Genomic DNA, 23,498 nt, shown 5'->3' on the forward strand with positions numbered 1-23,498 from the left:
AATGGGAGCTCCTAGTCTGCCTTGGGGACAATGACCTCCCGGGGCATTGCCCTGCCTTCCTGCCCCAGTGCCTGCATTCAGGCATCAGCCTGCAGGTGAACATCTCTCTACTTAATACAGCTGGGGAGGGGCCCCCAGCCCTAAGACCAGGCCCCCGTGAATGCCCCAGGGCTTCCTCTCACTCCACCTTGACTCTGGACTTGCTTTGTGCGCATACATGCACACACACACAATTCCTTCTATGGAAAATTTTACTGCCCTTGTTTCAGTCTGTCGTTTCCTCTGCTTTTACTGCTTCCTAAGTGTGATCTCTGCTTTCTTGCCTTTCAGGAATTCCTCAGAATTTCTAGCAGCATTCTGGCTTGTTTGGTCTCTATCCTGCCATCGCTATATGATGCCCTTCTCATGATCTTTCAGCCACCACCCCCATCCTGGCTCTGGGCAGGCTCAGGCGAGGCATCCACAGCACACTGATGCCACAGGGTTTCCCAGGGTACCACAGCCAGGAAATGGTACCCATCTGCTTCCTGAGTCTGTGCTCTTTCTCTTACATCACTCCACGCCCTCAGAGGAGGATGGCTTTTCCCTTCATAATAGTGGACATTTGAGACTGAAACTCTGGGGGAAGGGCTTCAAACATCTTATTTATCTTTGAATGAAAATCAGTGAAAGTAAATCCAAGGTTGAATGGGGGGGTGTAAGAAAGTAGCAGAAAAGCAAAAACATTGCACCGGTAATTGACGCTCGGTATAACTCAAATTTTTCTAGCCATAGTTTTGTGAAAATTGATGTAAGGAAAAGTGATTTAAAAATACACAGTAGGGACCCTGAAATTAGAGCTCGTCACTTGATTCTGGGAAGTTTGTGGTCTAGATGCCACCAGGCTTGAGGTGTAGATTGGTAAGCCTCAGACGTGGGTTCCTGACACTCGTTATGCTTGTAATTTCTTATGGAATAGCTGTCTTTGTTGCCAGATTATAAATTTCATGAGAGCAGGGACACTGTCTTATTCATCACTCTGTCCCTAGCACTTAGCAATCAGACCTGCTTATGGGGGACACATATATTCAACAAGAAATGAATGAAAGGAAGGACAAATTAGTTAATTAACCCCTTCCTGCAGGGTAAAAATCATTTCCGGGCAGGTTAATATCTGTAAAATGGTTCATATCAAACAGTAGGAGTTACTGGAAACTATTGCAACTAACAGTGCATGTGAATTCCATTTTTATAAAACTGCCGATCAAATGAGAGATGAAGGGTTCAATGTGGATCTGTGACCTCTTCCCCAGAGACTGCTGCTTCCTCTTGAGGACTCTCTTAAAGTATCCAGTGTGGCTTCGTGGTCTAAACATCTGATCTTCTTGTCGGCAGTGTCAATAGGGTCTGAGAAAGAAAAAAGAATATGCTGTCATCTCACTGTTAAATTTTCTGTAAAATCTAGACCTCTGTTACAGCAATCATGAAAGACTAATTCATAGCTATTATCTCATTGCATCACTTCCACAACCTGTCAGATTGTCAGGGCAGTTTTTCTCACATGAGAGATGGGGGCTTGGGGACATAGGGCGACTGGAGTCAGGCCCAGAACCAATGCCCAGAACTCAGACTGAGCTGTTCCCCTTTCTGAATGTGGTTACAGATTTAATGCTTCATCCACTAATACCAAACACACGCTTTAACACGTATAATGGCCTCACAGCAGCTTTGTATCGAAAGCTGTTACAGGCAGATGTGATAAATTTTATGTAAACCAATCGACGATCACAGAGAACCTGACTTTCATCTCACTCTCGAGACCACTGGCTTCCAAGGCACTGGTGCCAGGCAGGGAATAAATGTGGGCATGGGATGAAAAACGCTGGACTTTTGAGACAGACAATCTTTCATCCAAACCTCTGGCTCTGCCCTTTCTAGCCTCATGACCTTGGGCTGCTACATAAGTGAACTGAGCCTGTAAGATAAGGATACCTAGGACTTCCCTGGCAGTCCAGTGGTTAAGTCTCTGTGCTTCCACTGCAGGGGGCACAGATTTGACCTCTGGTTAGGGGAACTAAGATCCTGCGTGCCCCCCAGTGTGGCCAAAAATTAAAATTAAAAAAAAATAAAAGATAAGGACACCCTCACACAGGGATGGTGGGAAACTACAGGGAGATGAGGTTCATAGAGGGGCTAGCTTGGTGCCTGATATGTGGCAAAAGTTGTTGATATTATAGCTGCTGTTGCTGCTATTGCAGGGGCTTCCCAGGTGGCGTTAGTGGTAAAGAACCCGCCTGCCAATGTAGGAGATGTAAGAGACACAGGTTCGATCCCTGGGTGGGGAAGATCCCCCAGAAGAGGAAATGGTAACCCTCAGTATTCTTGCCTGAAAAACCCCATTGACAGAGGAGCCTGGTGGGCTACAGTCCATGGGATCTCAAAGAGTCGGACACGACTGAAGTGACCTAGCATGCACTCATGCACTACTAGCACACACACATGCACACACTACTGTTGCAGACATTTTGTGTGTTATGGTGACCTGACTGGTTTTGCTCTTTTCCTAGCCCAACAGAAAAGAGGGAAGACCAGGAATATAAGGCACTAATCCACTGACCATCAAACCTCAGCTGCATTTTAGCCACTGCTCCAGCATCCTTCCTTCCCTCCATCTCCTCCCTGGCTCTCCAGCAAGGAGGCCAATTTGTATACCGCCCCGTCATCTGCTTTCCACCTGTGGTGTTTGCAGCTGGCCTCCGTGCAGAAGGCTTTCTGTTGAAAGGGCTTGAACTGAACATTTTAAGGGCTGAGCATTGAAATTGCATATAACAAGGTTTTGAAGCAGAGCTGTAAAGTAAGTTTTCACAGAGGCATTTCGGGATGATAGCTTCAAAGCCACTGGTAGATGGCCCAGCATGGTATCCCTTTGAAGTGTCGGCAGGTTGGCTTTCAAAGCGACCAGCCCAAGGTCCTCATCTTTCCAGATGGAAAAGGTTTGAATAACTTTCTTGAGGGAATGTGGCTATTTAGTTCAGCTCCCCTTTGCCCCTGGAACAGATGGTTTTAGATCACATGGGCATTATAAGGGCCTAGGTTCCTAAATTTTGCTCTTCCAATGTGAGCAAATGTGTTATTTTCCTTTGTGAAGAAGATAGCAGCCATGCAGAATCTAGGCCCCTTTTATGTATAATACACATATATATTTACTATATATGTGTATATACATAGTAAATACAATTATGGCATTTAAATTTGAGTTAGTTTAAAAGGAGCAAAACCAAATTGAAACAGAAGGGATGATTGAAATTCAGATTTCTTTATCACAAGTAAGATTTTTTAAAATATCCCATCAGTTTAACAAATTATGAACAAACTATTAAGAGGCCAGAGTTGCCATTTAAAAAAACACTCTGTTGTTTCCACTTAAGATGGATTTGAACTGACTCATCTGCTATGGAAAATGAGGCCAGGGTACACCCACACTGTCTGCCCTCTTCCAGTTCTGTGAGCTTAGCTAAGAGCTTAGGCTTAGAGTGTTACATTTCGTGACCTGCATACGCATGATTGTCTAATACAGTTGACCTTTAAACAACATGGGTTTGAACTGCATGGGTCCACTTGTACACAGATTTTTTTTTAAAAAATAAATACAGTTCTTATATTTTTGTTTTATAGATCTGTAAGTGTAGGGAAGAGTTTATGCTCCATTATAGATCACAATATGTGGAATTAAAAGAACTAGGATTTGAGTCCTTATCTATCCAGACAGCTTCAGCTTCCTGCTCTTGGGCAAGTTGTTGATCAATTCCTTTGCTTTTGAGGCAAAGAGAGCAGTACATGGGTTTTCAACCCCTTGGGGGGTCAGCAACCCCTAACCCCTTGTATTGTTCAAGGGTCCCTTGTATTTCTTTAATCACTAAACGGCGTCAGTGTTCACTATTAGACCTTTCATCACAGCATCTCCTGGTCTGTGTTTATTTTTTTTTAATATTTGTTTGTTTATTTTTAGCTGCAGTGGGTCTTCATTGCTACACAAGGGCTTTTTCTAGTTGCGGTGAGCAGGGGCTCTTCTCTAGTTGCAGTAAGAGGGCTTCTCACGGTGGTGGCCTCTCTTATTGCAGAGCACAGACTCTAGAGCATGGGCATCCGGGCTCAGTTACCTGAGTAACTTCCCTGACCAGGGACTGAACCAGTGTCCTTTGCATTGCAAGGCGGATTCTTGACCACCGAACCACCAGGGAAGCCCCCATGTTCTTTATTTTGACTTTACTTTTCTTTGTTTGGATCTCGTCCTCTGGAGGTTCTTCCTGAGAAGGACTTACGAGTGGTATATTTCAGTTCAGTTCAGTTCAGTCGCTCAGTCGTGTCCAACTCTTTGCAACTCCATGGACTGCAGCATGCCAGGCCTCCCTGTCCATCACCAACTCCACATGCCCGCAGTTTCTTCCTGTTAATGTTGATGATGCTGTTCCTCTCGAATCTGGACTGCTGTCAATTGGATACAGGAAGTCAGGCTGTTCCATCATCTGACGGTGTCAAGTGCTACTGCTCACCCATTTCTGAATCACTCTTTCGGAGAGAAGATTTCCAGGGCTAGAGATCAGGGACTTTTCAGACAACTGACTGTTGAGGGTCCTCCACACCACTGTTCCTACCACCCCTATAGGGAATTTAGTTTCAGGAGGAAGGAGCAGGATTTAAACATAAATGCAAATACCTATTTTTTTTTCTATTTATAAACTTGAGAACAATGCTTGCAATGAAAAATTAAGTAAAACTGGGCTTCCCTGGTGGTACAGTGAATTACAATCCACCTGCTGTTGCAGGGGACATGGGTTTGATCCCTGATCTGAGAAGATTCCTCATGCTGTGGGGCAACCAGCCTGAGAGCCCCAGCTACTGAGCCCACACACCTAGAGACCGTGCTCTGCAACAAGCAAGGCCGCCTCAGTGAGAAGCCTGAGTCCAGCAACAAAGACCCAGCTCAGCCAAAAGTATATAAATAAAAATTAATTGCCATTTAAGATAAAACATTTCAGTAAAACAAAGCTCCCATGATGCCACCCCCAATAAAGAATGTTGTTAATAGTTTGATGTTTATTTTTCCAGGCTTTTTGTATGCCTATGTGTATGTGGCTCAGATGGTAAAGAATCCACCTGCAATGCAGGAGACCAGGGTTCAATCCCTGGGTCAGGAAGATCCCCTGGAGAAGGGAATGTCAACCAACTCCAGTATTTTCTTACCTGGAGAATCCCATGGACAGAGAAGCCCTGGCAGGCTACAGTCCATGGGGTCACAAAGAATTGGACACGACTGAAAGACTAACACTTTCACTTTCATACATACAAATATAATTATTTTAAAAATCAGGTTTATAGGTACATTTGTCAATGTGCTTCCTTTACTTAAACCCGTTTTTTCTGAATAAGCACACAAGATCTGCCTCATTCTCTGTAAGGGCTGCCTGCGGCTCTGTGGACACCTGCTCTATTAGTAATGTAACCCATCTCTGATAGATGAATATGCAGATCATTCTCTATTATCAATGACACCTGGATAGTCTTTACTGCTGAAGGCTGAAGGATAAATTTCTAGATGGACGACAGTGAAGGGTATGCACATGGTTCATTTCTAGTTAGCTGTTTCTGTGTCTCCCATCCCCACTTCTGCCACTACCTTCCTCTTTACCTGCAACTATCTGCCCTGCATCCATCATGACCCACCTCTCAGAATCTACTTGGCATCCAAGAACCATAGTTTTTTTGATTTTTTAATTAAAATATATATATTTTTTTCTATCTGTGCCAGGTTTTAGTTACAGCACACAAGATCTTCAGTCTTGGTTGTGGCATGAATGATCTTTAGTTGGGGCATGCAGAATCTAGTTCCCTGACCAGAGAGATTGAACCCAGGCCCCTGCATTGGGAGCACCAGGGAAGTCCCCTGTTCCTTTTTCTTCATGCATTGATTGTCTGAGACTTTGCCGTCTTGCTTCCCTGGGGGCTCAGACGGTTACGAATCTGCCTGAAATGCAAGAGACCCAGGTTCGATCCCTGGATCAGGAAGATCCCCTGGAGAAGGGAATGGCAACCCACTCAAGTATTCTTGCCTGGGAAATCCCATGGACAGAGGAGCCTAGAGGGCTACAGTCCATGGGGTTGCAAAGAGTCGGACACAACTGAACGACTAACACTTTCACTTTGCTCACTCCCCACCATTACCTCAGCCCCAGAGCACACCTGTGTGCAGGAATAAAAAGATGATAATAGTGGCTGCATCATCTTCCCCTTGGTTGGACCATGAAAGTGAGTCTGTTTTATAGTTGGGTAATCTAGAAAGAGCAGGGAGCAGGGCTTGAGGGCACATGTCATGACTCTGCCATCTAGTCTTTGTGACAAGCTGGACTTGCTTGAAGGTTATAGACCTCAGTTCGCCAACTTGGGGGGACTCCAGAAATTCAGTCACTTAAACTATGAGGCTGCCACCTGGTGAAGGTAAAGAAGAGGCTGGAGGGAACCTGCTCAGCTGACCGTGGGTTCTAGAATCCCAAGGGTTAGTCGCTCAGTCATGTCCAACTCTGTGCCAGGCTCCTCTGTCCATGGGATTCTCTAGACAAAAATACTGGAGTGGGTTGCCATTTCCTTCTCCAGGGGATCTTCCCAACCCAGGGATTGAACCCCAGTCTCCTGCTTTGCAAGCGGATTCTTTACCGTCGGAGCCACCAGGGAATCTCAGTCCTAATGTCCCATCCAGATATTTCCTGGAACTGGGAGTGGCTGATGGATGGCTCTCTTCCGCCTTAGACATTAGTAGGCAGGATTCTGGGCCCTGGGACTGACCAAGATTTCCTGGAAGATGCAGCAGTCTCCCAGCTAGGAATCTTCCAGTTTGCTGGCACCCATTTAATCAGTTTGACCTGCATAACTGGACGAGAATACTAGGGAGGCAGAAAGAGGGGTTGCCCACTGTTTGTCTGTTTTTTGTTTTTTTTTTAATATTTATTTATTTGTTTCGCTGTGCTGGGTCTTAGTTGCAGTACATGGGTATTAGTTGTGGTATCTGGGATCTTCGATCTTCATTGTCATGTGGGATTTTTAGTTGTATCATGCAGACTCTTGGTTGCAACATTTGGGATCTAGTCCCCTGACCAGGGATCGAACCCAGGCCCCCCGCAGGCAAAGAGCAGGAAGTCTTTGCCACTGGACCACCAGGGAAGCCCCAAGGAGTTTGCCCTCTGTTTTCTCACTCAGCCTTGCCTTCTCCTCTGCAGAACATAAAAGTGAAGATGACCCCATCTGAGATTGGGGGGAGAGTGGGCTGAGAACAGGAGCCAGCTGCTCATCACGTTGTAACGGGAGTTCATTTATCATTAGAGTAGCTTTCACCCCACCCCCCTGTCTTGCAGGGTTATTGTGAGGATCAAATGAGAGAAGGAGCTGAGAATGTTTTGTAAAGTACAGAGCATTGTTCCACTGTGAAGGATTACTGCTTTACAGTCAGCGCCTTTGCTGTTAAAGAGCAGGCCCCCCAGGAACTCATGTTTCCCTGTGGAGCAGCAGTAAATCTGTTTGTCCTCCAACTGCCCACCACGATCAGACTTTGAAGACACGAGCCACGACCTCAGTCTGGCTTCCATGCGGGTTGCATGGATCATGTCAGTACACTCAATTAGAAGACATTGTTATTATCTTTTTAAATGCCTTTGGTAAATATGTGCTCCCTTTCACATAGGCTTTTTCAGTCACACCACCACTGACATTTGACCAGATCGTTCTTTGTTGTGGGAACTGTCCTGTACATTCTAGGATGTTTAGCGGCATCCCTGTTTAGCAGCTTTACCCACCAGTTGCCTCTAGCACTCCCTTCCCCTCAGTTCAGTTCAGTCACTCAGTTGTGTCCCACTCTTTGCAACCCCATGAATTGCAGCACGCCAGGCCTCCCTGTCCATCACCAACTCCCGGAGTCCACCCAAACCCATGTCCATTGAGTCGGTGATGCCATCCAACCATCTCATCCTCTGTCGTCCCCTTCTTCTCCTCCTGCCCCCAATCCTTCCCAGCATCTGGGTCTTTTCCAATGAGTCAACTCTTCACATCAGGTGGCCAAAGTATTGGAGCTTCAGCTTCAACATCAGTCCTTCCAATGAACACCCAGGAGTGATCTTTAGGATGAACTGGTTGGATCTTCTTGCAGGCCAAGGGACTCTCAAGAGTCTTCTCCAACACCACAGTTCAAAAGCATCAATTCTTCGGCGCTCAGCTTTCTTCACCGTCCAACTCTCACATCCATACATGACTACTGGAAAAACCATAGCCTTGACTAGACAGACCTTTGTTGGCAAAGTAATGTCTCTGCTTTTAAATATGCTATCTACGTTGGTCATCACTTTCCTTCCAAGGCGTAAGCGTCTTTTAATTTCATGGCTGCAATCACCATCTACAGTGATTTTGGAGCCCCAAGAAATGAAGTCTGCCACTGTTTCTACTGTTTCCCCATCTATTTGCCAGGAAGTGATGGGACCAGATGCCATGATCTTAGTTTTCTGAATGTTGAGCTTTAAACCAACTTTTTCACTCTCCTCTTTCACTTTCACCCTAACCCTTCCCCTAGTTCCAACCAAAAACATCTCCAGTCATTGCCAAATATCCCCTGGGGGCGCAGAATCATCCACAGTTTACATCACTACTTTAATAAAACAGTTCAGTGAGGTCGGGATTTTTTAGCTCATTTTTAGGGATATCAAAATGCAGATCAGGGAAGTTAAGTTACTTGCCATGAGTCACATCATTAATGCCACCTCCGAGGGAGGTGGGTGCTCTCCACCCCTGCTTGCATCTCCTACCCAGTCACTGACATAAATTAGTCATTCAGCAAATATTTGTCAAGCATCTACTATGTGCCAGACAGTGTTCTATTTGTTCAATAAATATCACTGATACTTAACATTGGGCAGGGTGGGAGGAAGAGGGGTGTAAGAGGTAGATAGCTGTATTAGCATCCTGGGAAATTCCCTGGTGGCCCAATGGTTATGACTTGAGGCTTTCACTGCCTGGGGTTTGGGTTTGATCCCTGACTGAGAAACTGTAAAAAAGTGAAAGTGTTAGTCACTCTGTCGTGTCCGACTCTTTGCAACCCAACCCCATGGACTGAAGCCCGCCAGGCTCCTCTGTCCATGAAATTCTCCAGGCAAGAATACTAAAATGGATAGCCATTCCCTTCTCCAGGGGATCTTCCCGACCCAGGGATGGAACCTGGGTCTCCTGCATTGCAGGTGGATTCTTTACCATCTGGCCACCAGGCCACCGTCTGGCCAAGTGATTGGGAAACTAAGATCCCTCAAGCCTTGTGGCATGGCCAAAAAAAAAAGAGAGAAGTTTCCTATTGCTGTTGTTAACAACTTACCACAAACTTAGTGGTTTACCTTAAGGTATGGAGCTCAGAAGTCCAAATTCAGCTTCACTGGTCTAAAGTCAAGATGTCCTCAGACCTATGTTCATTCTAGAAGCTCTAGGGGAGAATCCATTCCCTTGCCTTTTCCAGCTTCTAGAGGCCACCTACATTCCTTGGCTTGTGCCCTTTCTTCCTTCTGGGCCAGCAGTGTAGCGTCTTCTCTGCTTCCTAACCTCTGCTTCCATCCTCATATCTTCTCCTTCTGATGCTGATCTTCCTGCCTCCTCTTAGTAGGACCCTTGGGATTACATAGACCCTCCCTGGATATCCAAGATAATCTTGCCCATCTCAAGATTATTAACTTAATCACATCTGCAAAGTCTGTTTGCCACATAAGGTGACATTCACCATCCAGGGGATGAGAGCGTGGACATCTTTGGGGCCCACAACAGTCTGCCCTCTGGCCCCGAAAGATTCATGTCCACATGCAAAATACATCCATCCATCTGAAGGGTCCCCAAAGTCTCAATTCGTTATAGTGCCAGCTTAAGTCCAAAATATCTTGTAAGTCTCATCTTCTCAAAACTCTCAAATCTCATCATTTACATCTAAATTGTGTAGGAGTGAGACTATGAGTGTTACTTTTCTTAGAACAAAATTTCTCTCCCTCTGTGAACTTGTAAACTAGAAAATGAATTATCTGCTCCAAAATACAGTGGTGCTTCAGGCACAGTATTACAGTTACAGACATTCTCATTACAATAGACAGAAAATTAAAGGAAAACAAACAAACAAAAGAGTCACCAAGCCCAGGCAGTTTTGAAATCCAACTGGGCAAACTCTATTAGGTTTCAAGGCCTGGGAATAATTTTCTGTGGCTCAGGTTTCCACCCATGGCTCCACCCTGAGAGTCATTCTTCCTCTTCCATGAAGGGTAGCATGTGTTTGCAGCTACACAGTTTTATCAACCTGTTTCCTGCCTGTAGAATTTTGGGAGTCTGACAGCTTTCTTTTAGTTTGTCCTTTCTTCCTCTCATTCAGCCCAAGCTGGCAGTGTTTCTGCTGGTATGACATTCTCAAAAACCATGTGAATTTCCTATGTATGTCTCTAGGATTCACTCCTAGAGAGTGAACAAGAGTCTCCACCACAGATCTTTCCTGGATAATCCTATCTCTATTCCTGGCTTCCACTGAGCTGTCCAAGGGGATTCATGAGTCACATGTCTCATCTCTTCAAAGAACCCTCAGTTTTATTGAATACTCTAAACTGTGGATCCTTCTGAGGTTTTCACCAAAGGTTGTCCAGCCACACCCTTCATTTTTTTTCTCCAGAGTATGCTTTTCTAACAGTGCTGTGTTCAGTCACTCGGTCATGTCCAGCTGTTTGCAACCCCATGGACTGTAGCCCACCAGGCTCCTCTGCCCATGGAGATTTTCCAGGCAAAGATACTGGAGTGGGTTGCCATGCCCTTCTCCAGGGGATCTTTCCAACCCAGGGATTGAACCCGGGTCTCCCGCAGTGCAGGTGGATTCTTTACTATCTGAGCCACAGCCACTTATACCCAAGGACTTTCTAATAGTGAATTTCCTGATTTTAGCATCTTTTGTGATCTGGATAGGCTGAGAACTTCCCAAATCATCAAATCCCAGTTCCTTTTTACTTAACAGTTCTTTTCTCAGTCTGTCCCTTTCCTCTAGCATTTAACTGTAAGCAGCAAAAAGAGACCAGACTGTATCTTTAACTCTTTGCTTGGAACTCTCTTCAGCTAAATATTCAAGTGTATCATTTAAAGTTCCACATACCACCTAACTATAGGACACAGTTTGGCTAAGATTCTGCTGCCACATAACAGGATTTTCTGCCCTTTAGTTCCCAATAACATGTTCCTTATTTCCTGAACCCTCACCAGCAGCATCTTTGATGTCCATATTTCTATCATCGGGCTTTCTAGGATGATTTCTCTAAGATGATCAAAGTTTTCTATATGGTCTCACCATATATATATTCATGACCCCTCACAAATTCACTGGGTCCAGGGATAGGACTTAAACGTCTTTGCGGAGTCATTATTCAGCCTGTGCTGTGCATAGTCGCTCAGTCTTGTCCAACTTTTTGGTTCCCATGGACTGGATCCCACCAGGCTCCTCTGTCCATGGGATTCTCCAGGCAAGAATGCTGGAGGGGGTAGTCCATCCCTTCTCCAGGGGATCTTCCCAACCCAGGAATCAAACTGGGGTCTCCTGCATTGCAGGTGGATTCTTTACCAGCTGAGCTGCCAGGGAAGCCCCATTATTCAGCCTACCACACAACTCTTAAGTTTATGGTCAACCATAAACTTGATTATTTCTCATGGTCTCACATCTATGTTAATTATGACAAAGGCTACAGGGATAGCACAGCTAGACTGACAGAACACACTGGCTTCCCCAGACAGTCCAGGGTATACTTTTGTCCCAGTATAAAGGCAGTAGTTAGAACTGGACATGGAACAACAGACTGGTTCCAAATAGGAAAAGGAGTACGTCAAGGCTGTATATTGTCACCCTGCTTATTTAACTTATATGCAGAGTACATCATGAGAAACGCTGGGCTGGATGAAGCACAAGCTGGAATCAAGATTGCCAGGAGGAATATCAATAACCTCAGATATGCAGATGACACCACCCTTATGGCAGAAAGTGAAGAGGAACTAAAAAGCCTCTTGATGAAAGTGAAAGAGGAGAAGGAAAAGATTGGCTTAAAGCTCAACATTCAGAAAACTAAGATCATGGCATCTGGTCCCATCACTTCATGGGAAATCGATGGGGAAACAGTGGAAACAGTGTCAGACTTTATTTTCTGGGGCTCCAAAATCACTGCAGATGGTGACTGCAGCCATGAAATTAAAAGATGCTTACTCCTTGGAAGGAAAGTTATGACCAACCTAGATAGCATATTAAAAAGCAGAGACATTACTTTGTCAACAAAGGTCCATCTAGTCAAGGCTATGGTTTTTCCAGTGGTCATGTATGGATGTAAGAGTTGGACTATGAAGAAAGCTGAGCACTGAAAAATTGATGCTTTTGAAGTGTGGTGTTGGAGAAGACTCTTGAGAGTCCCTTGGACTGCAAGGAGATCCAACCAGTCCATCCTAAAGGAGATCAGTCCTGGGTGTTCATTGGAAGGACTGATGCTGAAGCTGAAACTCCAATACTTTGGCCACCTGATGTGAAGAGTTGACTCATTGGAAAAGACCCAGATGCTGAGAAGGATTGGGGGCAGGAGGAGAAGGGGACGACAGAGGATGAGATGGCTGGATGGCATCACTGACTCGATGGACATGGGTTTGAGTAAACTCTGGGAGTTGGTGATGGACAGGGAGGCCTGGCGTGCTGCAATTCATGGGGTTGCAAAGAGTGGGACATGACTGAGCGACTGAACTGAACTGAACTGAAAGGCAGCAGTGCCCTCATTGTTTCCAAATTATCCTGGCTCCAGGGATCGATGTTCTGATCACCATAAGTATAGATCTTAATGCTTGATCTCAAGATTGTGAATCCATAGTCTCATGGAGATGAAACACATACAAAAAAATCAAGCAACTGTAGTTGAGAAGTAAATGTTATGATGTTTATCAGTGCGTCTAATCCTTCAGTATACAGGGCTGCCCCCCACAACCATCTGCCAGACATTTTACCACCTGGAATATCAGGATCATTTGGAGACCTTTGGGATTTCGTAGTCAAGGTGTGGTCCCTGGACCAGCAGCATCAGCATCACTTTGTTAGAAATGCAAGTTCTCAGGCCCCATCCATGCCCACTGAATCAGGAACTCAGTGGATGGGACTCCACAATCTGTTTTAACACACCCCCACATCAAAATTGTTACACACACACACGCGTTTAGTGGCATCCTCAGCCTGTGAAACCACAATTAGTACTATAAATGTTGCTCCGTCCAGAAGGGAGTTGTTCGTTGCCCCTTTATTTTTTCATCTTCAAAGTGAGGATGACACATGGGTTGAGATGGTTTTAGTAAATGTTAGGTTGATGGAAATAGTTCTTTGATTCCTGTGATCTATTTTCAAAGGCGTTTTTCCTCAAAGGAACATATTTCATCTTTTCCTTCTCTTCTTGACTTTTGGCAGGAGCTAAGAAAAAGCCTGGAACTTAGTGTCAATCTACAAAGGAAAGAAAAGGATGGTTCCAGTGATGAGTATGACTCTATCGAAGAAGATGTACTCTCTGAGCCGGAGCCCGAGGACCAGGTGCTGGTGGGCTGTCCCAGAGATGACTCCCCTCTTTCCCGAAGGGACTCAGTGCAAAAGGATTTTCCCAAGGACCAGGAGACAGAAGGACGCCTTCCCCAGGGCCCAGACACCCTCGTAGTGCTGGAATTTAACCCAGCTTCCAAAAGTAAGCTCTGTCTTATTCGGCATTTCTTTGCCTTTGATGTCTCTGGATCTAATAGTAGGGCTTAAATTTCCAGCGATACTTTGATTTCGGCTTTTCGTAGACTATCTCACAGGCCAGGGTGTATATCAGTTCAGGTCTCTGCTGATTGCTAAAGGTGAAGGCTCCCAAAAGCTTACAAATGACCCTGAAATTCCAGATGGTAAATTCTGGCAGATAGTTGTAGGGGGCTGTCCTGTGCACTGTAGGATGTTTATCAGAATCTACACGCCAACCGGCTGATGAAACTGACTTAAGCGAAAGGGACTATTTACTGACTTGAATAACTGAGGAGTCCAGGACTGTGTTGTTGTTATTCAGTCACTAAGCTGTGTCTGACTCTTTGCCACCCCATGAACTGTAGCATGCCAGGCGCATCTATCCTCCTCTGTCTCCCGAAGTTTGCTCAAATTCGTGTCCATTGAGTTGGTGGTGCAATCTAACCATCTCATCCTCTGCCGCTCCCTTCTGCTCCTGCCCTCAATCTTTCCCAGCATCAGGGTCTTTTCCAATGAGTCGGTTCTTTGCATCAGGTGGTCAAAGTATTGACGCTTCAGCTTCGGCATCAGTCCTTCCAATGAGTGTTCTGGGTTGACTTTCCAGGACGATAGCAAGGCTCATCCCTCTTCTCCTCTTCCCTCCTCCCCTTCCCTTCTTCCTCTTATCTCTGCCTTCTTTCATCTTGGTACCATTCTTACATGGGTCCTCCACATATAGACACAGAATTGAGACACTGGCTTTACAACTCGATCAGAAAGTGGATTTTTCTTCCTAAAAGCTCCAGAAAAATCCCCCAGCTTGGCTCTTGAACCCATATGGGGTGGCATCTCTGAACTACTCACTGTGACTCTGATTGGCCAGATCCAGCCAACAGGACTGGGGGTGTGATTGTCACCACCCAAAGCACATGGACAGAGATAGGAGTTTCCAAAGAAAAAATCAAAGAGCATCTGAAGGAGAAGGAAAGCAGATGGGCACCCATGGCAGTGGTCCACTAGAAAAGGCTTTTCAGGAAAGACCCTAGAAGGGACTTCCCTGGTAGCCCAGCGATTAAGACTTCACCTTCCAGTGCTGGGGTTATGAGTTTGATCCTTGGTCAGGGAGCTAAGATCCGACATGCCTTGCAGCCAAAAACAAACAAACAAACATAAAGCAGAAGCAATGTTGTAACAAATTCAATAAAGACTTTAAAAATGGTCCACATGAAAAAAAATCTTTAAAAAAATAACAAACCCTAGAAGGTAAAGTCAGCAAAACAATTGGTGGGTGGCAGAGAGGGGCCCATCTACAATAGTCCTCGTCTCTGATCCCCAGCTGGCATGGCCTCTGCTTTCTCCTCCCTCTCCATTCTGAGCTCATTTTTCCAAAAACTGGGTGAACGGAAGGAAAGAAATGAGGGAGTGTTTGAAGTCAGGCAGTGAGTGCACTGGTCTGCTCAGGATGCCATAACAAAGTACACAGACCAGAGGTGGCTTCAGCAGTCGAAGTTGTGTATTTTTCACAGTTACGGAAGCTTGGAGTCCAAGATTAGGGTGTTGGCAAGCTTCATGTCTTCCGTGGCCTCTATCCTTCAATTGCAGATGGCCACCTTCTCCCTGTGTCCTTACCTGGTCTTCCCTCTGTGTGTTCCTGTGTCTTTTTTTTTTTTCCTATGACCTTATCTTATTTATTTATTTTTATTTGGCTGCACTGGCTCTTCTTTGGAGCATGCAATATCTTTAGTTGCTCCATGCAAACTCTTAGTAGCTACATGTGGACTCTAGTTCCCTTACCAGGGATCGAACCTGGGCCGCCTCCTTTGGAAGCATAGACTCCAAACCACTGGATCACCAGGGAAGTCCCCTGTTCTTGGGTCCTATCTCCTCTTCTTATAAGGACACCAGTCATGTTGGATTAGCGCCTACTCTAAAGGCCTCATTTTATTAATACCTTAACTAGCTCTCTAGAGATGCTATCTCCAAACACAGTCACATTCTGAGTTGTTGGGGATTAGGACTTGACCATATGAGTCTTGGGGGGCACATAATAACAGGCAGATCTGGAAAATCTGCACCCTACGGTTGAGGTCTGCAGACAGGAGAACATTTGTCCCTTGGACACACTCTCTCCTTCTTGCTGGGCTGTTCCCTCCACAGAGATCACTACCTTTCCTTTCCTCTCCACTCTGACCCATGAAACCCAGCTCCTTGCTTTTCCCAGAGGCTGCTTCCTCCAGGAAGACTTCTTGACACTCCCAGCCCGGCCAGCTAGGTTGATGCCTGCTCTGCTCCTGTAACATCATCTGGCCCTGGTCTCCCTGCCCCCAGTCGCCTTTCTTCCCCTCTGGCCTGTGAGCTCTGCCTCTAGGGCACAGTCCAGCTCTTCCCCTCCATTGCATCTCCAGCATGCAGCCCTCACCTGGCACATTCAAGTCATTCAGGGAATCTTTGTCAAATAAAGCAAGGACTTATGCCCTTTCTGCCCACCCCCACCCCACCTGCTGGGTGGCTCAGACAGTAACGAATCTGCCTGCAATGCAGGAGACCTGGGTTCAATCCCTGGATCAGGAAGTTCCCTTGGAGGAGGAAATGGCAACCCATTCCACTTCTTGCCTGGAGAAGTCCATGGACAGAGGAGCCTGGTGGGCTACAGTCCATGGGGCCGCAAACAGTCAGACACGACTGAGCGACTGACACTTTCACTTTCACTTTCACTTTTATGCCCCTAGTGGTCAGGGTAGTGTTGATGCACTGCTGAGTGAGACCCAGGGGGCTGCATCTGTGCTGTGACTTGTGTTTCCTCCAAGGGGACAAATGGAGGGAAAGGCTATGAAGAGATTGACTGGGCCCCGCCCTGGAAATGGGGGGTGTGGCAGGGATGGGTGTGGGCATGACATTCGCTTCCAGGTGTGAAAGACCAGGCCACTGAAGGAGAGCAGTTGGACCGCAGGCAGTTTAAGAGTCATTGTTGTTTCGTCCCTAAGTCATGGCCATCTCTGCTACCCTGTGGACTGTAGCCACCCCTGTCCCTGCCCCTAGGCTCCTCTGTCCATGGGATTTCCCAGCAAGAATACTGGAGTGGGTAGCCATTCCCTTCTCCAGGGGATCTTCCTGACCCAGGGATCAAACCTGGGTCTCCTGCATCGCAGGTCAATTCTTTTACTGCTAAGCCACTGGGGAAGCCCTTAAGAGTGATACTTTCCCATAAGTGGAAAGAGAGAGCTTCACTTTTTTGCCATTTTACATTTTTTAACAGATTGCTTGGCAGGCCCCACATTGACTGTGGTGATGTCTGCTGGGGGTGGAGGGCAGCGCACATGCCCCCCTACTGCCGCCCTCAGCCACTGCTTTCATCTGCAGCTTCTTAGCTTCAGGAGGAGACAGGCTCCCACAGAGGGGAGCAGGCAGGAGGCCTGTTACAAGGTCCCCCCAGACTCTAGCATGGGATTGGAGTTCTGAGCCACTCCTGAACATTTACTCAAGAGCAGTCAGCAGTAACCTGAAAAGATGTGCCTGGTTCTGGGCTATTCCTTCATTCATCTACTGGGCATGTATCATGGCCCAGGTACTATGCCAGGATAGGACGAGCCCAGTCGTTCTCCTACATCACATAATCCTAGCAGAGAAAACAGACAATAAGTGCGTGCGTGCTTAGTTGCTTAGTCGTGTCTGACTCTTAGCGACCCCATGGACTTATAGCTCACCAGGTTCCTCTCTCCTTGGGGATTCTCCAGGCAACAATATTGGAGTAGATTGCCATGCCCTCCTCCAGGGGATCTTCCCGACCTAGGGATCAAACCTACATCTCTTACATCTCCTGCATTGGCAGGCGGGTTCTTTATCGCTGGTACCACCTGGGAACCCTGACAATTAGCACTTAACCAGATAAATAATAACAATTGCCAGCACTGCGTTGTTACTGATACGAGCCAACCACTATTCCAAGGGCTTTCCATATAATCCCTCATTCAGTCCTCACTACAATCCCAAGGAAAGTCTTGTCATTGCACTTGTCTTGCCGATGGGGAGAAGGAAGCACAGAGATGTCACATAACTCATCCAAGGTCATACAGCCAGGAAGGAGCAGAGCAGAAGTGAATCTGCAGCAGTTTGAGCCCAGAGCCTGTGCTCTTAACCTTTCAGTTCAGTTCAGTTCAGTTGCTCAGTCATGTCTGACTCTGTGACCCCATGGACTGCAGCACGCCAGGCCTCCCTGTCCATCACCAACTCCCAGAGTTTACTCAAACTTGTGTCCATTGAGTCGGTGATGCCATCCAACCATCTCATCCTCTGTCGTCCCCTTCTCCTCCTGCCTAAGGCTAAATAAATAAACCATATGAGATTACAAAGTGATGATTGGGCTTTGAGAAGCCAGTAAGTAATCCCAGGTCCCTCTGTTTCCCATTCTAAGTTGTGAAACAAATGAGAGATAGCCATGGGATAGATGGGGAGCAAATGATCACCTTTCCAACTGATAGGATTGGTGGCTAGGCAGTACTGACCCTCCTCTGTAGACAAACCCTGGCCCCAGATGCTAATGGCGTCTGGAAGGGGACCTTGTGACCTGAGGGCAACCCCTCCCCACCGCCACCCAGAGGGAAGGACTGAGCCCTGATGGCTTCCTGCCCCAACTCTCTCCCACCCCATTCATCCTCCTTGTGAGCAAGGGGCAGTGAGTGAGTGGCATAGAGAAAGGCAGAAGTTATTTTTCCAGTAACTGGAAAGGGGAGAGTTGGGTCAGGGTCAGGTTAGGAATTCAGGGAGGAGGAAAGAATGGTACCCCGATGGTCTTGAAAGTTGTGAATGTTATAAAACAGGACACTGGCTGGGGAACCAGCGTCAGAGAAGGATGCCGGTAGCTGGAATGGTGAGCACAGCCCTCTCAGAGGAGGTGATGTTTAAATTGAGACAGGAATGAGGAGAGGGGGGCAGCCATGGGAACAGCATTCTAGGTCCAGGGAGCAGCAAGCATAAAAGGTTTGAACAGGGAAAGAGCTTGGGGTACCCGAGGACAGAGAAAGGGCCAGTGTGGCTGGAGCTGAGTGAGCCTGGGAAAGGAGGGAGGGGCAGGCGGGGAACACGGTACAAAATGAGTGTTCCAGTCTACTTTCCATGAAGACGTGAGGGTTCTGGGGTTGCCCCAAGAGTCTAGTCCTTTGGTGCCCTAGGAAATAGCCTTGTATAGCCTTCTGATGGCCAAGGTAGACCTCCGCAACTGCTGGAGGGCCATCTTATGGAGAAGAGGGAGCCGGGAGAAAGTCAATGAGGTGGTTAAGCACGCGTGCATGCTTGGTTGCTCAGTTGTGTCTGACTCTGTGTGACCTCATGGACTGTAGCCCACCAGGCTCCTCTGTCCGTGGGATTTCCAAGGCAAGAATACTGGAGTGGGTAGCCATTTCCTTCCCCAGGGGATCTTCCCGACCTAAGGATCAAACCAGGGTCTCCTGCATTGCAGGCAGATTTTCTACCACCTGAGCCACCAGGGAAGCCAAAAGCGGTTAAGGGGAGGGCGCTAATCCTGATTCTATCACTTCCTAGCTCTGTGACCTTGGAAGAATGTTGAACCTCAGAGCCTTAGTCTGCAATAGTATGTATCAGTTTTCTACAGCTGCTGTAGCAAATGAGCAAATTTATTATCTTATTCTTGCCTGGAGAGTCCTATGGACAGAGGAGCCTGGTGGGCTGCTGTCCACGGGGTCACACAGAGTCAGACACGACTGAAGCGACTTAGCATGCATGCATGCATTGGAGAAGGAAATGGCAACCCACTCCAGTGTTCTTGCCTGGAGAATCCCAGGGATGGAGGAGCCTGTGGGGTCGCACAGAGTCAGACACGACTGAAGCGACTTAGCAGCAGCAGTTCTGCGGGTCATAAGTGTGATGGGCTAAAATCACAGTGTCAACAGGAGGCTCCAGGGGAGAACCTGTTTCCTTGCCTTTTCCAGCTTCTAGAGCCTGCTGTGTACCTTGGCTCCTGGCCCCTTCCTCCACCTCCAAAGCTGGTACCCTTGCCTCTCTGTGGCTTTCTTCTGTAGTCACATCTCCCTTTGACCCTCCTCATCAGCAGCCCTTTTCCACTTGTGTGTGTTTTATTGTGAAAAATATATGTAACATTCCTTTATTATTATAGCATTCTGTATATAATATAGTAACATTGTATACATAACATTTCTATTCTTTTACCTTCCTCACCATTTTAAAAAATGTATTTATTTGTTTTTGGCTGCCCTGAATCTTCGTTGCTGCATTCAGAGGCTACTGTCTAATTGCAGTGGCTTCTCTTGTTGTGGCCCATGGGCTCAGTTGCCCCATGGCATGTGGAATCTTCCCAGACCAGTGATCAAACCCGTGTCCCCTGCATTGGCGAGTGGATTCTTAACCACTGGACCACCAAGGAAGTCCCTTCTTCACTGTTTTTTAGAGCACAATTTGGTGTCATGAAATAGACTCACACTATATGTAACCAACACCACTGTCTTTCACCAGAAGTTTTTTCATTATCCCAAGCTGAAACTTTGTCCCTCTTCCACTTTTAAGTGAAGTGAGTGAAAGTCACTCAGTCATGTCCGACTCTTTGTGACCCCATGGACTATACAGTCCATGGAATTCTCCAGGCCAGAATACTGGAGTGGGTAGCCTTTCCCTTCTCCAGGGGATCTTCCCAATCCAGGGATCAAACCCAAGTCTCCTACATTGCAGGCGGATTCTTTACCAGCTGAGCCACAAGGGAAGCCCACTTTTAAAGACCCATGTAATTACATTGGGTCCAGCAGGATAATCCAAGATAACCTCCCTAGTTTAAGGTCAGATGATTAGCACAGTTAATTCCCCTTTGCTTTGTTGCCTAACACATTCACAGCTTTCGGGAATTAGGATGTAGCCAATTTTGAGGTCCATTATTCTGCCTACTCTCCACTCACTAGGATGGCTGGCCGGGGAAATATATGAGAAAGCGTGTGCCAAAGGCCTGACCCAGTGCCTGGGTCCTCTGGAGGCTGAACTGGATATATGCTAGCTGTCATTCTTACCATCAGCAGCATATTTTCAGCACTTGGGCAGTCAGTCTCCATTTGAGCATTGGCCCTTCTCCTTTCTTCGTCTTGTCTCATTGGACATTGTGGGTTCTGGCTCATGCACAGGTCTTCCCTTGGGCCCTGGGTATCAGGACAACCAGGGAGCAGCCACTTCAGAAGGGCACTCCATGCCCTTCACAAAGTCATGGGGGGAATGGCAGAGAGGTTAGTGCAAGTCAGACAGACCTCACTCACGTCCCCATTATCTACCCTCAGCTGCCAAGAGTCCCACGGGGCCCTTGATTCTGGGGCTTCCCTCCTTTGGGCCATCACAGACCCCAGGATTTCCTCGGAATTTCAGCAGAAACTTCCCGAGGTTTTCTGCCTTCCCAGGCTGGGGGTTCCCAAGCCCAGGGACTACACTTCTCTCCCTGATTTTTCTCTTTAGTCCATTTAGCCACCTGCCTCGCTGCCCACCGGACTGCTTTCCCAAGCATGTCCTCTCATGTTCTTTTTTGTTTAATATTTATTTATTTGGCTGTGCTGGGTCTAAGTTGCAGCACTCAGGTTCTTTGCTCTTCGTTATGGCATGTGAACTCATATTGCAGCATGTGGAATCTAGTTTCCTGACCGCGGATTGAACCCGGGACCCTGCATTGAGAGCGTGGAGTCTTAGCCACCAGGCCACCAGGAAAGTCCCTGTCTTCTCATGTTCTTAAACCTTTGCTGGTTCTAAAACTCTGGAACCACTGTCCCCAAACTTGTGTGCGTGTCCAACTCTTTGCGACCCCAGGGACTCTAGCCCACCAGGCTCCTCTGTCCATGGAGTTCTCCAGGCAAAAATACTGGAGTGGGTTGCCATTTCCTTCTCCAGGGGATCTTCCCCATCCAGGGATTGAACCCGTGTCTCTTGCATCCCCTGCATTGGCAGGGGGGTTCTTTACCACTGCACCACCTGGGAAGCCCGCTCCCCAAACCTGGGTCATGTTCAAACCTTCATAGTTCTTTTGCCAAATTCACAGCCCACTCATACTCTTTATTTTTTTTTAAGCTGTTGTTTAAACCAGAAAACTTATTTTGTTGTCTGTATTATTCACACCTCTAATTCCAAACTAGCATGGTGCCAGAGCAGGGGTTCCATTAATATTTGTTGAATGAATAAGTGAACAGACAAATAAACAGATGCCTGGGCAGAGTGTGCCATCTCTGCTTGCACTCAATGTCTGACATATAAACAATTGTGTTTTTACAGGTAATAAAAAGGAAAGGAATTTGTCTGCTAAGCGGAAGGACAACGCTGAGGTCTTCATTCCCAGCAAACCTGAGCCACACCTGAGTCCCCAGCCCCCGACCATGTTCCCGGATCAAGACAGGGCGTGCTCAAGTAAGAGTTCTGGGGTCCATGATCGGGCTTGGCACTGGGCTGGCATCACTCTCAGTGGGGTGCCATGAAGGAGGAGTCCTTGCTTCATCACCCTCCTTCCACAGGCCTGAGCTGATCTTTAGCAAATGTATTATTAGTCAAGGTCTCCAGAGAAGGACTTCCCTGGTGGTCCAGTGGTTAAGACTTTGCCTTCCAAGGCAGGGAGTGCAGGTTCTATTCCTGGTCTGGGAACTAAGATCCCACATGCATCGTGGCCCCCCAAAATCAAAACATACAACAGAAGCAGTGTTGTAGTGAATTCAATACAGTTGCATTGACCACATTAAAAATGGTCCACATTAAAAAAAAAAAACTCTGAAAAAGAAAAAAGTCTCCAGAGAAACTGAACCAATAGTAGGTGTATATACACACACACACACACACACACATACACACACATATAGAGGGAGAAATTTACTTTTTTACTTTTTTTAGAATTAGTTAATTTATTTTATTATTTTTGGTTGTGCTGGGTCTTTGTTGCTGTGTGCGGGCTTCCTCTAGTTGTGGCAAGCCAGGACTACTGGCTTTGACTGAAGAGCTGGACTCTGCACTCTGGACTGAAGGGCTGACTCTGCTCAGTTGAGCGGACACATAAAATTAATGACCATAGTTACTTTCTGGGTCTATAACTAAGATGTGGTTATGACTGAAACTTTCTTTTATTTGTCTTTTTACTTTTAAATGAATTTTCTTACCTTACATAGGTAATGATGTGTGCAGATGATACTACATTCTAAAGGTACAAAGGAGTTTATGATGAAAGATTCATCTGATACCCTTCTAATGAAATCAGGGTGTCTAATGATTGAGTGCGTACCATGAACCAGCCACCACTATAAGCAATTATTATATTTACTATATGTTTACTTATAATGTACTTATATACTTTATATAATTTATATATGCGTGCGTGCATGCTAAGTCACTTCAGTCGTGTCCAACTCTTTGCAACTGCATGGTCTGTAGCCCACCAGGCTCCTCTGTCCATGGAATTCTCTAGGCAAGAATGCTGGAGTGGGTTGCCATGCCCTGCTCCAGGGGGTCTTCCCCACCCAGGGATCAAACCCTTGTTTCCAGCATCTCCAGCATTGGCAGGCAGGTTCTTTACCACTAGCCCCACCCAGGCCTGGACCAGTGCACTCCAAGCTTGAAGCTCTTTTCCAAGCAGCTCAGGCAGATGGTAGGAGGTAGAGGAAGGAGCCGCAATCCTTCCACTTACTGAGTGTTTGCTCCCTGCTATGTAAATATTGTCTTGGTTTAGATTCCCCAGAACCAGACT

General features: G+C 46.6%; 1 protein-coding gene across 7 annotated transcripts in view; it reads left to right on the forward strand.

Moving 5' to 3' along the window:
• LOC122701544 (katanin interacting protein) overlaps window positions 1-23,498 on the forward strand; it is a 228,563-nt gene that overhangs the window by 97,652 nt on the left and 107,413 nt on the right. For all 7 annotated transcript variants that reach the window (XM_043914569.1, XM_043914575.1, XM_043914573.1 and 4 more), the window contains 2 exons: window positions 13,499-13,766; window positions 22,046-22,177. In XM_043914569.1, the coding sequence (XP_043770504.1) occupies window positions 13,499-13,766; window positions 22,046-22,177 (400 nt within the window). The remainder of the gene's footprint in view (window positions 1-13,498; window positions 13,767-22,045; window positions 22,178-23,498) is intronic.

Source organism: Cervus elaphus, chromosome 10 (genome assembly GCF_910594005.1).
Source record: "Cervus elaphus chromosome 10, mCerEla1.1, whole genome shotgun sequence".
Lineage (NCBI taxonomy): Eukaryota > Metazoa > Chordata > Mammalia > Artiodactyla > Cervidae > Cervus > Cervus elaphus.